General features: G+C 42.4%; 1 protein-coding gene across 1 annotated transcript in view; it reads right to left on the bottom strand.

Annotated features, from left to right (window-relative positions):
• Window positions 1-6123: 6123 nt before the first annotated feature.
• Window positions 6124-17113, bottom strand: part of CUNH11orf53 (chromosome unknown C11orf53 homolog) — a 44352-nt gene continuing 33362 nt past the window's right edge. Inside the window, exons 4-6 of the mRNA XM_036323981.1 lie at window positions 10602-10644; window positions 7782-8080; window positions 6124-6525 (exon numbers count right to left, since the gene is read on the bottom strand). Of these exons, the coding sequence (XP_036179874.1) occupies window positions 6124-6525; window positions 7782-8080; window positions 10602-10644 (744 nt within the window). The remainder of the gene's footprint in view (window positions 6526-7781; window positions 8081-10601; window positions 10645-17113) is intronic.

Here is a 17113-nt window from a genome sequence, read left to right as displayed (position 1 = left end):
GTGTATGCATGTGGAAGTGTTGTGGTGTGCTGTGTGTTTCACTGACCGGTGTGTGAGGAGACTGAGGCAGTATAGCAGACTGACTAGAGCAGCAGTCGCCAACCTTTTGGACCTCACGGACCACCGGTTGGCGACCGCTGGACTAGAGAGTGTTCTGTAAACACAGGACACCAGAACCCTAAGAAGACACTGGCTAGAAGGGAGGGTGAGCTGTTAATTATGCTAATTGCAGTTTGCACTTCTCAGACTGGGAACTCTTCCCTCTCCCTGGGGCATGGTCGGTCACCTCTAGGGTGTCCTGATAATAATTTTAGGGTCTTAATACAAGGCTGAAAAATAGTGTGGAGTTTCAACAGGCTTTAACAGGTTCACTTGCTTAAATATATAGCACAGGGTCCTGATGTTTAGATGTTGGAAGGGATCTTTTTGGTACTGAGGGACTAAGTCTTTTGCCAGCGTCCCTGCTGGTGGTCATCCAGCCCCAGGCTCCCTCCATTGCTTGCTGGGCTGCTGGCCCCCCATAGACGAGTGGTGAGGAAATGGGAGCTTGCTATTTATCAGGCAACCTGTCCTACTATTAGATTGCTTTAAATATAATGATCATTGATCTAGTCAACAATCAATTAGGTATTAACTGAGCACCAACTATGTACCAGGCATGGTATCGAGTACCAGGAAAGCAAAGATAAGTAAGCCCTGCTTTCTGTCATCAACTGCTCTGTGAGTGAGTAACATGGGATAACTCTTTCCCACTTCCACCCTCCTGCTTCTCCACCAGGGCTTTGTTTGGTCATTCACTGCTTCATTCATTCATTCATTCATTCATTCATGCATTCAACAAGCATATACTGATTATCTGCTCTGACCAGGCCCAGTGCTAAATCTGAAGAAGTTATCATGCCCACTCCCCATCCAAGGCTTTTTTTTGAGGCTCCCCATCTGTCGTTTCTCTAGTTCTTCATATATAATTTTCAGATCTCTGGGTCACTGAGCTCAGAAACCCTTTCATTGACCTTCTTAAAGTCACTCAGCAAGCAGAATAATGGGAATAGAATACGTTTCTCTTTAAAGTTTCAAATTAACTGTTTTAACTTTATTTTAGCAGTCTTTTATATGCACACAACACTGCAGAGCATTATATTTTCCCCACAACGTAGGAGATTGAACTCAGACATGAATATGAAAAGACTTTCAGTACAAGGAAAAGGGGGTTTATTCCTTCTAAATTTGACTACAGCTCTAACCTCTATCAATGCAAAGTTCTTTTTCCATTTTGACTTTGGGACACTGTTACCAAATCTTGTGGGAAATATTAAGTTCCAAAAAGATGGAGGAAATAAGTAGTTACTGGGCCCAGGGTGAATGTTTGGTCCTTATGAAAATAACCAGGAAGACGATTAGATAGGTGTTATTTAATGACTTGTGGTAAGTCCTTCTCTTCCCATAAAGCATATTCAAAGTTTTAACTTTTCTTTCCGAGGCTTCCATGGGCCGTGAGCATTTAATAATTTATTATTTAAACAAGAAAAATGCCATCAGGCACTGCTTGAAAATTCATCTTTTACTTAAACATTTTTATTATGTAATGTATGTCATACAAAAACATATCTAAAGATTACCATGATAAAAACCTACGAAGGTTAAGAAATAATATAGTTGAGGGATCTTTTATTTATGACCAAATTAATTTATTAAGCATTAAACTTTTATATTATTCCACTCAAGATATCTGGTTAGGGAGAAGATTAGTAGGGACATCTATCTATTTTCCTGATGAAACAGAGCTAATTCTTAGGTATTATTTGTTTTGTCCACATTTTTTCCCTTTTGGAACTTGTAAAATTTTTTAGTTCTCTCCTCTTGGCTTGCGATGATATTGCATATTGCAATGCACTGACAATGATATTGCATATTGCAAACCCCGACGTCTTATTATAGTGATGATCTGAGGACACTTGTATATCTAATATCAAAGATAGCATGGTATCATAATTTACAGGTAATTATAGAAGATTTTCTCACTACTTAGTCTGATTTTGGGGTATTCAAGTTCCTGATTTATTTTTCATATTCATTTTAATCACATGGTAGATAATACCAAGCACTGAATAGCTTTTACTTATAAGGCTTCTTAACATTACAATACATGTAGATACAGAATGAATATATGAAAATTTTTCTGTACTACTTCAAATCTTCAGTAATTTTTCTTCTTAGAGGCATTTAAATATACTAGGTTAATTATTTAAAATGTATTATCATTAAATCCAATGTCCCTACTCTCAGCATTTGCAGAGAATATTGTTAATGTGAAATGCTAAATGTGGTGAAGAGGAGTGGTCACCCACAGAATGAGGGACTAGATATTCACCTTTGTAGTATGATTTTAGTCCAATGCAACAACGATTTCTTGAGCAGCTACAACATGCTGGGCACTAAGCCAGATGCTGAGAGCCACTCATGAGTCCTCTCCTTGGCGAGTCTAGCAAGAGAATCCCTATTTAGCTAGAGTGGAAGATTTTGCATGTAAACTCTCTAGATTCAATAGTTATTGATTATGGTGTATAGAGGGGCAGTGTCCTGTTGCTTTGATTAGAGAAGAGACTTGATACCGAACCCAATAATAGAACTTAAAGAAAGAATGTGGCATGTGGTTGGTAGAATCACTCATGTAAAGTGGCTTAAACCTAGGACATCAATCATTATTTCAATTATATTTTTAATTTAAGTTTCATTAAAGTGTAGTTGGCATACAATATTATATCAGTGTCAGGTGTACAACATAGTGATTCAACATTTATATACTTTATGATATGATCACCCCAATAAGTCTAGTAACCACCTGTCACCGTGCAGAGTTATTACAATATTACTGATTATTTTCCCTAGGCTGTACATTATACCCCCTGTGGCTTATTCATTTTATAACTGGAAGTTTGTATCTCCTAGTTTCCTTCCCGTTTTTCTTCCATTCTTCCTCACCCCACCCCCAGGCGACCATCAGTTTATTCCCTGTATCTATGAATATGTTTCTGTTTTATTTTAGTTCTTCAAATATATAACTAATGTTTTACTCCTTATGAATGTATTACTTAGATTTTCATATTGAATAGTTGGTCACAAAGCTACTAGTAATCTTTTATATGTATTATGTATGTCTGTAAGTAAATGCATCTTTTACTGTTGGGGTAACTCTTCTCTCTTTGTGGAATTTCTTATAGTATACTTCTAGTACTTCAGTACTAGAGTAGCATCATATTGTGTTATTAAATGAACTGTAGCAAGTCATAATGCTCATTTAGCATTTATTAAATAAATAAGGTAAAATGTGGTTTCTTCTCTCATTTTTAGGGTTTATATAACATTATAAGAGACACACAAATACATTCAACTACTACTATGATTAATGTCTGTTTTCAGTGATTTATTTTGTCTATATTGCAAATTTCGCAGAGGCACATTTTGCATTCAACTTTTTTTATCTTATCATCTAGTGAGCTTTCTTTTTTTATTGTATTTATTTATGTTATTTCATTTGTTTCTTTGTTAATCCTCACCAGAGGATATTTTCTCATTGCTTTTCAGAAAGAGTGGAAGGGAGAGAGGGAGGGGAGAAAGAAGAGTGGGGGGGGGGGGGGGGAAGATAGAAGGGAGAGAGAGAGAAAGAGAGAGAGAGAGACAACAATGTGAGAGAGACACATCAACTGGTTGCCTCCTAAATGGGCCCTGACCAGGGGTGGAGAGTGAACCCTGCATCCCAGGTACGTGCCCTTGACTGGGAATTGAACCTGTGACCTTTCAGTGCATGGGTCAACACTCTATCCACTAAGCATCATGGGCCAGAGCTAGTAAACTTTCTTAAGTAGCTTGAACTTGACATCACCATCTCTGCTTAATATTTTTACTACTATTATTAACTAGAGGCCCAGTGCATGAAATTCGTGCAAGAGTAGGTCTTCCTTCCCCCAGCTGTCAGCACCAGCTTCCCTCTGGCACCCAGGACCCAGGCTTTCCTCACAGCCCCAGCTTCATCCGGAAAGTCATCCGGAAGGTCATCTGGGAGGACATCCAGTCTAATTAGCATATTATGCTTTTATCATTATAGATGACTTTAGAGAGAGAGGAAGGGAGAGGGAGAGATAGAGAGAAACATCGATGTCAGAGCTCAACATGGATCATGGATCGGCTGCCTCCTGCATGCCCCCTACCAGAGATTGTGCCCACAACCCAGGCATGTGCCCTGACTGGGAATCAAACCAGCAACCTTTCAGTGCAAGGGACAATGCCAACCAACTGAGCCACACTGGCCAGGGCATCACTGCTTCATCTTAAAGGACCTGAAAGAGATGGTGTTGTGAACTCGAATTCTCTAATTTTCTCTGGCTTCCCCAGGAAGGCTGTGAGTGAGAGCACAGCAGATTCAAGAGAGGAGAGTGAGGGAGAAGGTGCATTTTTTTTTTCTTATTGTGCTGCTCATTATTATGAAAAGATGCAGCTGGTCTCTGGAATGAAGTGGGAAATGGAGAGTACTCAGATGGGAAATGGGACAGGGAAATATAATTAATTTCCCTGACATAATTTTATAGCTTGGTTTCACTTTTTAAGAAAGTGTTGTAAATTCCTAGAACAATGAAAGAACCAAATTGAAGTATATGTAATATAGAAACACACTGTAAAGCTAAATAGAATTCCTTTTAAAAATATTTTTATTGATTTCAGAGAGGAAGGGGGAGAGAGAGAGAGATAGAAACATCAATGGTGAGAGAGAATCATGGATTGACTGCCTCCTGCACACCCCCTATTGGGGATCGAGCCCACAACCTGGGCATGTGCCCTGACCGGGGATCGAACCATGTCCTCTTGGTTCATAGGTTGATGCTCAACCACTGAGCCATGCTGGCTGGCCCTAAATAGAATTCTTAAAAATTATTTACCATGTGGAATTATTAAAGCCACTTCTTGTCACCATCCCCATTAGACTAGACAACTTAAATGGATTCTAGATAGAGTATGGGCCTGTGTATGTTTCCTTCTCTATAAGGAAGGAAAACTTTTCTATAGGTTAATTTTGTTAAATGCAATAAAATGGCGTGAATGCTTTAAGAAAAATGTAGACAAAAGAATTTAAACCAATCAAACGTACATGAGACAGACGACTGCTTCAGATGTCAGTTTCTTCATTCATACGCAGTAAGAGTTGTACAGTTCCAACCAATGAGCTCCCAACAAGGTCTTCCTTCACATGGGAGATGTGTGTAATGCTGGCCCACACCTGACAATAAGTCCCTCTTCCAAGTGCCTTTGCCTCTGGTGTTCTGTGGTCTGCTGTCTCTTGCCCACCGTGCAGTCCTGCTCTCTGTGTTTTCTTTGCAACGCACTTGTTTTATTTGATCACAGAATGCCCTTTCTATGAACCCACTCTAATAACTGTAGGCTTATTCTATCAGAGAGACAATATCTAGCTGGATTATGGCAACCATTGATCAAAAATAAGTTTGGGCCTTTATTGTTTTTTTTGGAGTGACCTAATTTTTGGACACCCTGTGCTTTAGAGAAAAGTCAAAACTATATATTTATGAAGCCACAGTCTCCCGACTCCTTCCTGTTTTAATGACAATAAAGCGTTCCGGTGTGGTGATAGATTTGTCCCCGGGCCTTTGCGGGCCACAGTAAGGAGAGTGCTTTAAAGTCACATGGCATAAAATGAAGTTAGTGTTATGTGCCCTAATCTACATGTATCCCATGAATTCTCTTTACTAAAGAACACACGTAGTTCATAACTAAGAAAAACTGAACAGGAGGCTCAGCATGTTTCGTGGATCTGCATAAACTTTTTAATGTAATTTAAGGGGAAAATATCAGTGCCAGAAATGATACCTCAAAGATAACAGAAGATTCAGAGTGCAACAGGTTACTAAAGTTCCTCAAAACCTCACTGGCAGGTTGTCTCATTAGAATGTGGTCCCTGGGGAATATTACAAATAAATTCCATTGTCCACTAACCAAGAGGGGCATGATGGCCCATTTTGAAAATCCAGTTCCGAGTGACTCCCACACCAAAAACCACCTGTGAGACACAGAACCCCAGTTAAAGAAAAGCAGAGAGGTTCTTCGGTGCATCCCTCAGTAAGCTCGGCGGCTCTCGTATGACCCCCACACCATGCTCCCGTCCTCTTTGGTCCATGAAGAAGGGTCCTGAAGGGCAGAGGCATCTGACCCCTCGTCTGGCGAGAGGGGCACTGCCTTGGGTGGTAGGTCGTTGGACACTGTGGTGAAGGGGGCGAAGGGATATGGGGACGGGGTGGGGTACCCTGGTGTGTGGTACAGATCCTCCAGTGCATGCCACGAGTAAGACTGAGCTCCAGCCAGGGGAGGCCCCCAGCTGGGGCTCCGGTGCTGGGCAGTGCTCCCTGACTCCAGCTGGGAGAGGCAACTTGTGCTGGGTGGCAAGGTCTGCAGGGCGTCGGTGGGCACAGGGTCGAGCTGGCTGAGACCATCCGGCACTGTCTGCTCCCAGGAGTCTCTCTGAGGAGAATGGAAAGGTCACCAGGGTTAGTCATTAGAGGAGGCTCTGATGTGGACAGACTTCCTCCCCAGCACGGGGTGCTGCTCAGAGAGGGCTTGGTGTCCTCCCTGTCGGAAGCCTCCTGACCGGCAGCTTTTCCCTCTGGGATTGACACAGCAGGAAGTTTTAGTTTCCCTGTGTGTAGGAAGATTCCTTTCCCAGGCCACATTAAATGAGTGAAATGTGCGAATAAGAAAATGGACATTTATACTGCAGTTTGACATTTACAATGCACCATGTCTTGCATTCTTTTTGAGTCAGGGTCCTAGAAAGCCCTTTCCACAGTGGGAAGTCAGGCAGCGGCTCCTGGAAGGAGTGGGCCTCTCAGCTACTAAAGGGCGTTTGAGTGGGCCGGGAAGGCCACCTGTCTTGCCCAGCAAAGAGGTGGGAATTGCATTGGCTCAGGATGGAAAGATTGTGAGTCCAATCATCTTCCATCCTGACACTTACTAGGTTCAATCTTTCCATCCTGTGGCACTTAGTAGGTTCAATCTTTCCATTCTGTAGGAATGGAAGTAGGTTCAGTCTTTCCATCCTGACACTAGGTTCCTGACTGAGCACTTACTTTGTTTAATGTAATTTAAGGGGAAATGAGGCTTTAACAACTATATCCTGGGATGTTGCAAGGAGTAAATGAACAAAGGCACAGGAAAGTTCCTGGCTGGAGTAGGTACTTAGTCATGTCCCCTCAAGCTTTAGCTAAAATCCCATTTTTAGGGCGATTCATTCCTTTGGGGTTGAAGGCTGTTTTCTCTAAGGAGGGTGTTGGTGTTCAGATCTGTACGAACTCCCCTTTGGAAGGACTGAGAGAACAAGGTTCTAGAGGGTGGAAGTGCTGTGGGAGGGGTGGGTCAGGGGTGGGAAGCACAGTGGGATGGTGTGCCTGGTTTGAGGTGTAACTGCAGGCTCTCCCCTTGCGCTGGAGGAATGATGAACACCAGGCCAAGCCAGCAGAGTATTAACAAAATGGATATAAAACCTATCTTGTTAGTCAAAGCGGTTCAGGCCTCAGGGTAGACCCTCCCGCTGTCGTGGGTGGGGAAGATCTTTGAGGAAGGCCCCTTCAGAGAGTACCCTGGAGGGCGTCTGTCCTGGCATCTCTGGGGGCAGGTGCAGGGCAGCCTCAGGGGTCTCCATGGCAACCATACCTGGCTGCAGTCCTGTTGCCAAGCCCTGATCTCAGTCACCCCCTAAGGTGAAAGAGCTGCATACTCACCAGCACGAAGTGTGTGGGGTCGCTGGGGAAGGGCGGTGGCAGGAGCGGCGGCAGGGGCGAGGCGCTGAATAGAGGGCCCGCGCTGGGGGTGAGGGCCGGCGGGCGGTGGTCCGCATAGGGCTCCGGGAAGTAGGAGTCTAGGAGGGCGGGGTGGCTCTGCCCAGCTGAGGACTCGCAGGGAAAGGGCCTGGCCCCGCTGGAGGTGCACGCATCGTTTGCAAATTGCTTGGTGCTGTGGAAGTCCGAGTCGGACAGGAAAGATCTTCGGACGCCGTAGTACCCGGACATGACCGGTGAACCTGCTGCCAAATGAAAAGCACACAGGCACACGTTTCCTCCTGGGAGGGTCAAGGCGTCTCTGTGGCACATGCCCCAGCACACGCTCCCGTCAAGGCCGCGTTTAGATACATACACGTCTCCAACGTGTTAAGTGTGGCCACATCACCTCTTTCATCTGGTCCAGCCCAAACAATGATATGTTTACCTAAAGTTCTCTCTGCTGCCCCGGCTGAGTTCACTTCAGATGGTGCAATAGCTATTTAATGGTTCCCTCACCCAGTGTGCATGTGCTGTGCACCTTCTATGGGTCAGGCACTGAGCTAGGGAGGGGCTGGCCCTGAAGAGATGAGAATAAGTTGGCGTTGACATTTTATGGGATGAAGCATCTTTCCCACAGCTTCTGAGCTCTGTCCTCACATACACCGGGACACTCACAAGAGCCGGCTTCTGGCATTTTATCTGAGCTTCAGTGTCTCTAGATACGGTGACACTCTGACCCCATCCCAATCCAGAGGCAGGTTGTATTCTTCCTCTAATCCTTTGTCTATATATATATTTATTGATTTCAGAGAGGAAGAGAGAGACATCAACGATGAGAGAGAATCATTGATCGGCTGCCTCCTGCAGGCCCCCTGCTAGGGATGGAGCCCGCAACCACGGCATCTGCCCTTGACTGGAATCAAACCTGGGACCCTACAGTCCTCAGGGGGCACTCTATCCATTGAGCCAAACCAGCTAGGGCTACTGACTGACTTTTAACACCCACCTGGCTTGCTTTGGAATGATACAGCTTTTATGCAGTCAAGTTAGGGGCAGGACCACAAAAAATTGTCAGGCTTCCGGGAGACGCGTGTTATTTGCTGCCCTCTTGTGGCCATAATGTGGGCACTGCACGCTTGGAAAGAGAATGCCTGACACAGTTTCCCTGAGGAGAACGGGAAGAAGATGAAACTAAGAGTCATATGTAAGGCTAAGGCGAGTGCAATGGACCCAGAAGGAAAAAGAGGTGTTTGCTAAGGACTTTCTGACGCTGTCCTCAGTTGTAGCAGAAAACACGATCACCGAGAACATGTTCAGGGCACGGGCTCAGCCAGTGAAACTGTCCTGCTCATGGTGGGTGTGCTTTCATCAGACAAGGCCGACACCTGCAGGCTGAAGTGGGAGGAAGATGCAGATGCTTGACTTGCCTACCCCCCGCCAACCACAGCGACCACTTCTGAGCTTTGCCCCTGTCCACCCTCCCCACTCGTCTGTAGGGAGAGAAGTCAGAGAGCCCTTTGTATCATGACTCAGCCATAGGTCACTCCGCACCCAGCACCTAGGCCTTGTCACATGCTGTGGCACTTCATGTGATGCTCACTACTCTCTCACCTGAGTTACAACCTCTTTCCTATGAGTGCCCTGGGGGCAGAGCTTAGTGTTTTGATACCTTTTCTGTAAACACATTATTTTATTCCTGTGTTCAACAATGACATGTAAACTTACTCATTCATCCAGAAGCCCTTGTAGAAAAGTATAGCACAATGCTACTGACTCCATTTTTATCTTAAGATCTATAGCCCCGAACTTCTAATTTGCTCATGAATTTGAAAGCTACAGTTAGGGGTTTTCTCATAAGCACATTTCTCCAGGGGGAAAAGAAAACTGGAGCAAATGAAAATTAGAATCAGTACCTAAGGTTCTGTTTCACACCACAGAGTTATGTCCGAGGGAGTGGCTATGGCTGAGAACAGAATTAAGGCTATGTGCACACATAAAAACAAGCACAAAGAAAGACTCTGCTCTGTTAAGCATATTTTTTTTCTCCCTAAGAAGAGGAAGAATAATTTTAGGTGGTAAGAGAAGCTATCTAAGTTTCTCTGATATAAAAAGGAGCAGAATTTAGTAACAATAACATGTGAATGGGGAAACACAATAGAGACATTCAGACGTGTGAACCTTCTGCTTATTCCTTTCCCTATCCATCTCTGAAGGTTCCTAAAATTATTAACACGACGGCACTTCTGAGTTTGGGACCTGGAAAGAATGTGTGTGTGCATATATGGAGTGCCCACTACTGTTATCAAGAATGCCCCTTTTGGGTCCCCACAGGGGCATCTAATGAGGCATATGTATTTAAATGAACACAAGACACTTAACTCAGTGCCTGACATATAGAGAGAACTCAATATGTGCTCGTTTCCCATCTGCCCACAGGTCTCCCTCCTTGTGCGCTAAAGCAGGTGCATAATCCATCAGATCATGGCGCCAGAATTTTAGACCTTTTAAAATTGTAGCAAGAGCCTAAATGCCATTGCTTTTGCTCAATAAGCTTCTGCTAGGCAGGTGATCAAAAGGCTGCCTGCAAGACAGCGAGAGTTCTAAATTCAGGAATGACTGAATTAGGTCTCTCTTCACTGATCTGATATTTTATAAACAACTATTTTAAGGAAGCAACGTTTAAAACGTGCCGTTGGACAGCTATAAAAGAACCAGAGCCCAGGTGTCCCATTGAAACTCAAAAGGGAATGGATGCACTGCTTGTTGAGCTCAAGTACTCACCTGGCACCTGGACAAATGGAGACGGGGAGGAACCGACGCTGCCCTGGAAGGCAAAGACAGCGAGTGTTTTCTTCTTTAGAAGCACGTTTGGATTTAAGGGAAAAAGATCAGGAATACATTTTACAAACCTTGTTTTCTGATGCTAAGGAGCACTGTTGAGGGGGGTTAGATTGGTGGGAGTCACCTGAGGCCAAGCATGTAAGCACCGGAGAACAAAGTTTTACAGGGAACAAAGAGAAGCCAAAGTTTTAGACGCTGGTAATCATGCCAAAAAGCACTGGCTAGATGAAATGGAATAATCTACCCTTTGCTTTTTACTATTTGCATGAATATTCTTCATCAAATCTATATCAAGTATAGTATCTATCTATCTATCTATCTATCTATCTATCTATCTATCTATCTATCTATCTATCATCTATCTATTTCTACCTACCTGCATGGCATTTGGCTTCAACATTGAATTGCCACAATTTTAATATCTGCCTTTATGCAGAATCAAGTGCCACCGAGGGTGGGGACCCTGACTATGACTTGTCTTCAGTGCCCAGATCAGAGTGTGGTTCATAGTCAGCACAATAAAAATATGTGGCATAAATATACAGTCCTCTAAACCACAGGTAGTGAGTGAGCTTGGGAGGTTGGGGGATGTTGTCAGTTGAATTATATCCCCCAAAAGATATACTGAAGTCCTAACACTCAGTCCCTGTGAACATGACCTGATTTGGAAATAGAAACTTTGAAGATGTAGTAGTTAAAGTAAGATGAAATCATACTGCATTAGGGTGGGCACTAAATCCAACATGACTGGTGTCCTTTTAAGACAGCAGTTCTCAACCTGTGGGTCGCGACCCCTTTGGCGGTCGAACGACCCTTTCACAGGGGTTGCCTAAGACCATCCTGCATATCAGATATTTACATTACAATTCATAACAGTAGCAACATTACAGTTATGAAGTAGCAACGAAAATAATTTTATGGTTGGGTCACAACATGAGGAACTGTATTTAAAGGGCCAGATGGTTGAGAACCACTGTTTTAAGAAGAGGCAAGAGACACAGGCACAGAGGGAGAAGCCACCTGAAGACAGAGGCAGACATTTGAGTGATACACCCTCAAGCTAAGGAACAAAAGGATTGCCAGCAGCCACCAGAGCCAGGAAGAGGCAAGGAGGGAGGCTCCCCTAGAGCCTCAGGGGAAGCAAGCCCTGCTGAAACCTCCATTTTGGACTTCCAGTCTCCAGGGCTGTGACTAGACAAATTTCTGTTGTTTTAAGCCACCGCATTTGTGGCTTTGTTATTTGAGCCCTAGGAAACCAATGCAAGGACTGATGGATGATTAAATAGATGCTTCGCTACAGTGTGAGAGGTGGCATGGTCTGGCGAAGATGTGGGAGGAAGGCACTTAGGCTGGAGTTAGGGATGGGTGAGGAACACGTCTTGGAGGAAGTGGTGCCTAAGCTAACCTCTGATGGGAAGTGTTTCCAGGTGTATAGTCTTAAAATATACAAATGCAAATCTGGCTTTAAGATGATAAGGGACAAAATGAAGTGGAAAATGTAGCTGTTTAGTAAAAGTTGAATCCTCAGTATCCAGTTCTATGGATCTGAGCTCTTGGCCCTGACCCTCACAGTCCTGTAGACTCTCAAGTGTGGAAGAGATTTTTATAGATAGTCTCATCCAACCACTCACTCAGTGTGAAATCCTCTCCATGCTAACACTGCATGCAGTTAGCTTCTAGTGATAAAGAAATCTGCTGGGGGTGGGGGGTTGAGGGAGGGAGTGATTAATGGGGAATTTATATGTATATATGCATAATCCATGGACACAGACAACAGTGTGGTGAAGGCCTGGGAGGAGTGGGTGTGGGGTGGGGGGGGAGGTGGAGGGGGGGGGTGTCTTTGAAGGGAAGGGTACATCAGTTTGATGGATGTAAGTATTGTCTCCTCAGCATCTGTCAGCCATTCTTTCACCAGCTGCCATGGCTCTGCCTCTAGACTCTATGGAAAGCATGGATAGAGCTCAGTCCATGCTGCCATGGCCCTTCAGATTTTGACTTCTCTGTTGTAAAAGCTTTCCTAGCTTTCCCTCCACCACCAATCCTCAGGATCTTCTTACACCCCTTCTTCTTCTTCAGCCCAGGTTTAATTCTTACTGTGGAATTCCCAGCACCATATTCTCTCCAACCGAATTTTAATACCTGAGGACTCTACAAAGGTTTTACAATCTGAGTGTAGTTTATGTTATTTATTATATGATGAAAATAAGCCTCTTGTGTTCATTTTTTCCTGTGTAATTTTGCCCCTCCCTGATGTGGAAATTAAACTCTCTATCTCAATTCTTTATGGTTACCCATAAAATGTTACCTTGTATATTTATCAAAGTCTACAAAGAATATCTTAAACCTCTCACAGACAGACAAGATCCTTAGAACATTAACTCTTACTACTGCTCTCTTAATTTACATATGTACATTTTCTCTCATTTTAGCTAGTTTTTGTTGTTGATTGTCGCTTTTAAAAAAAATATTTTTATTGATTACAGAGAGGAAAGGAGAGAGAGAGGGAGAGAGAGAGAGAAACATCAGTGATGAGAGAGAATCATTGATCAGCTGCCTCCTGCATGCCCCACACTGGGAATTGAGCCCCCAACCCGGGCATGTGCCCTGACTGAGAATCGAACCATGACCTCTCCCAGTTCATAGGTCAACGCTCAACCACTGAGCCATGCCAGCTGGGCTTAGCTAGTTTGTTTTTATTAAACTTATACAAATTAGGCATTGTAATTACATCATTTTATCTGCTTGCTCTTCTTCCAGACTTTTCCCCTAGATTCATTTTTCCTTCTTCGAAACTAAAACTTTAGAACATTCCTTTTGTGAAGGTGGTGTTGGTGATAAACTGTTTCAGTTTTATTTACCTAAAAATATTATTTCTTTGGCCCTTGTATTTGAAATATAATATTGCTTTATTCACAACTAGAACTTTATAGTTATTTTTCTGCTGGAATAGATATGCAGGAGGCAGCCACTCAACGATCCTCTCTCATCATTGATGTTTCTATCACTCTCTCCCTCTCCCTTCCTCTCTAAAATCAATAAAATATATTAAAAAAATAAAAATATACTATAAAACTAAAAATGTATTAATGATTATATTTTTTCATTTCTATAAATTCAACTTGAATTTATATGCTTGGTAATTTTTAAGTCTTTTGTTGAGTGTTCATTATTTATTAAGTTATTATATATTTTGTATCTGGTAATTCTAATACCTGAAAGTCCTGAGAATTTAAATTTATTGTTTATGCTGACTCTTATTCTTAGTGGTATTTTTTTTAAGCATTTGGGGATCTTTGATTGAAACTCATATCTGGTTAATCTGAATCTGTGAAAATTCAGGGTCCTAAATTGAGGTTGCTTTCCTCCAAAAGATTTATGTTTACATTTCTTGGGAGCCAGCTCCCTTCCAGGTTTCCCAAATTAATCCTGGAGTCCCAGGTTGAGCCCTTCAAACGTGGCAACAGCTCACGGACCAGTCTTCACGTGTAAAGCTAATTTGGACACCCGTGCTCAGGGGAGCCTGTCTTTTGGTGTAATCATTTTCTCATCATTCAATGTCTTAATTTCTGCCCAAACCTTTCCCAAACCTCCCATGGCAACCCTACCCACCACTAGACCCAGCTTTGGAGATTTCCACTGCTTCCTGCCAGTCAATTGTGTTTCATGAAGGATCTAGTTTTATGTGGGTGAACTCTCCCACCCCAGACCATCCATCTGCCTGAAACAAAATGGAATCCCTAAACGTTAAAACTAAATATTTCTGATTTTTACACAGCACAAAAGCTTTTATTTTTCTATGACTTTCAACATTTTTTACCACTTGTAGTAATTTCATAAACATACTGTTAAAGACACGGCCAAATGTATCATATGCATTATTTCATCCAATTATCACAACAACCCAGAGAGAATAACCCAAGCTTCCTTGAAGGTTGTGCTGGTAGTGGGTGGGATCAAATAAAAACCTTTTGCCTTCTAAGCATTTTAATAGCTCAAAAACAAAAATAGGGAAGCATCAAAGTTAAAAATGTTTTTAAGGAGATGAGGGCCTCTAAGAGAGATTAATTATATAATTATCTAAAAGCTCACCAAAATGATCAAGTAGTATTTATACTTCCCTGTCTGATATCTATCTATCAATCAATCATCTCCATCTTTCAATGAATATTCTATTTTTGGAGGTTCATCTTTATGTAGGATAATTTACATATAGTAAAATTGACAAATTGTAAGTATCCAATTTGATGAGTGACAAATTTGACAAACTCTTGTGACCCACCATCAAAATCATGACATAAAACATTTCCACAAATTTATTTTATAGCTATAGTTAGTGCTGCCCTCTCTACGGTGGCCTGGGAAATATTTAGAGGGATAAATATAAAAAGCAATGATAACGCGTCCCTTCACTCCATCTCACAGGATATAGAAGGGTCCTGAAGGGCCTGCATGGGCCTGGGAGGGATTTCACTGGGCAGGTTTCAGAGCTGGAACTTCCCCATCCCATCCCCAGATGTGAGAGGTTGAGCGAGAACAGCCTATAACACGAGCCTTCAGCATGAGCACCAGTTGTCATTGCTCATGTGAAAGGAGAACTCATATTCCTTTCTTACTTGTTCAAGATATAACACTCATCATGTTGCCACTCACCATGTGAATCCTCTAGAAATAACATTAATATCGAAGAGTCCATATCTTTTGACCAGACGAGATGGCATATAATTTTTATTTTGCATATTGCAAACAACAGGATCTTGCAATGCCAGGTACCCAAATTTAGAGGTTTATATTTGAATGAAATTTGCCAGTCTGCAACTTCCTGTAGCTAACACAGCAGTCTCACAGCTGCCCCCAAAGCCCTCCCATGAAAATGAGTTAATTTGAACTAATAGGTCACCAAGGTAGTAAAGTGATAAGACTTTCCCTTGAGCACATTTATAGTTCATTTTTATGACCCTATAATATTTTTAGGTGCCAACCTAGAAGAAGGAACACATTGAAAGGAAGAGATCTCTGACTAGCATAAGACATTTCACACTATTGTACAACATATTTTTAAAATTCTAACTATAAAGTTTAGAAAGTATTTCTTTAAACTTGAAGATAGTGCATCCTAACTGGTTTGGCTCAGTGGATAGAGCGTCAGCCTGCGGACTGAAGGGTCCAGTTTGATTCTGGTCAAGGGCATGTACCTTGGTTGCAGGCGCATCCCCAGTGGGGGCTGTGCAGGAGGAAGTTGATCAATATTTTTCTCTCATTGAAACTCTCTATCCCTCTCCCTAACTCTTTTTAAAAAATCAATAAAATATATAAAAAAGAGGTGGATTTAAACTTGAAGATAGTGCTATTAATGCTTAACCAATAATAATCATAACCACTTGTGAATAAATCCCATTTCAAGGAATGTATAGTTTATATATTTAATTACTCATTGTCATTATATTGATGGTTGGGAGAAAGGTGGAACTGATGATGTCATACTAAACATTTTAAAACCATATGTTACTATCTGAATTTAGATCCACCATAGGTCATGATTTTCCTCCAACTCTAAAATAAATGGAAGGTTAATGTAAGACAGTCAGCCTTTAGATGGGTACCTGTGTTAGGTATAAATACCTTCCTCCTCCAGAAGAAAATGGGCAGAGAGAATCAGACGCCTGAGCAATTGCGACAAGTATGAAGTAGACCTTGGGTCATTCTGATTGGTGTGAAAGCTTATGCACAGTGACTAAACTATACCAAGTCTGTTCTAATAAATCTTGCTGTTTTGCAAAGTTTGAAGCAGGTTTTGGTTTTTGGACCACTTATCTTGAGTTATATAGTAATTTAATCATAACTTAGAAAAGTACTCCATAATGAATAGAAACTACAGTTTTAAGCACCTGTCGTGTGTCCAGTGTTTTATATAGTGTTATCTCATTATAAGGTAGTCATTGTCCTCTGGGGTTTACAAAGAGGAAAGCACAGAGAAGTTAAGTCATTGTGTCTCCAATCATCCATCTAGTAAATTACAAAACTGGGATTTAAAACCAGCTTCTCTGACTGCTCCCTCAATCTCTCAGTGATATGACCAGCAGGTTCCCTGCACTAGCCCTTCCATCAAACCACAGATGTTTACCGGGCACCTCTGAGGTACAAGGCACAGTGCTGAATGCTGCAGGTGCCAGGGAAAAATGCAACCCAACAGCTTAGATGAGGTTCCACTCAGGGACACAAGCCATTTGTGGTAGGATAAATGTGGCCACAATTTCTTTGCAGTTCCTTCCATCACGAAGTGAAGTCTACCACCCTGCCCCTTTGACCCTGGGTTGGTTTTGTGACTTGCTTTACTAACAGAATGTGACAGAGGTGATGTTGGATGAGATTGAGAATCTAGGCTTCAAGAGGATTTGCAGCTTTTATCTTTGCTCACTTTATTTATTCCTCACTTGAGGATATTTTTCCATTGA

This window comes from Myotis myotis, unplaced genomic scaffold, assembly GCF_014108235.1.
Source record: "Myotis myotis isolate mMyoMyo1 unplaced genomic scaffold, mMyoMyo1.p scaffold_m19_p_10, whole genome shotgun sequence".
Taxonomy (NCBI): Eukaryota; Metazoa; Chordata; class Mammalia; order Chiroptera; family Vespertilionidae; genus Myotis; species Myotis myotis.
The sequence above is the reverse complement of the archived record's forward strand: the minus strand, read 5'-3'. Positions and strand labels throughout refer to the sequence as shown.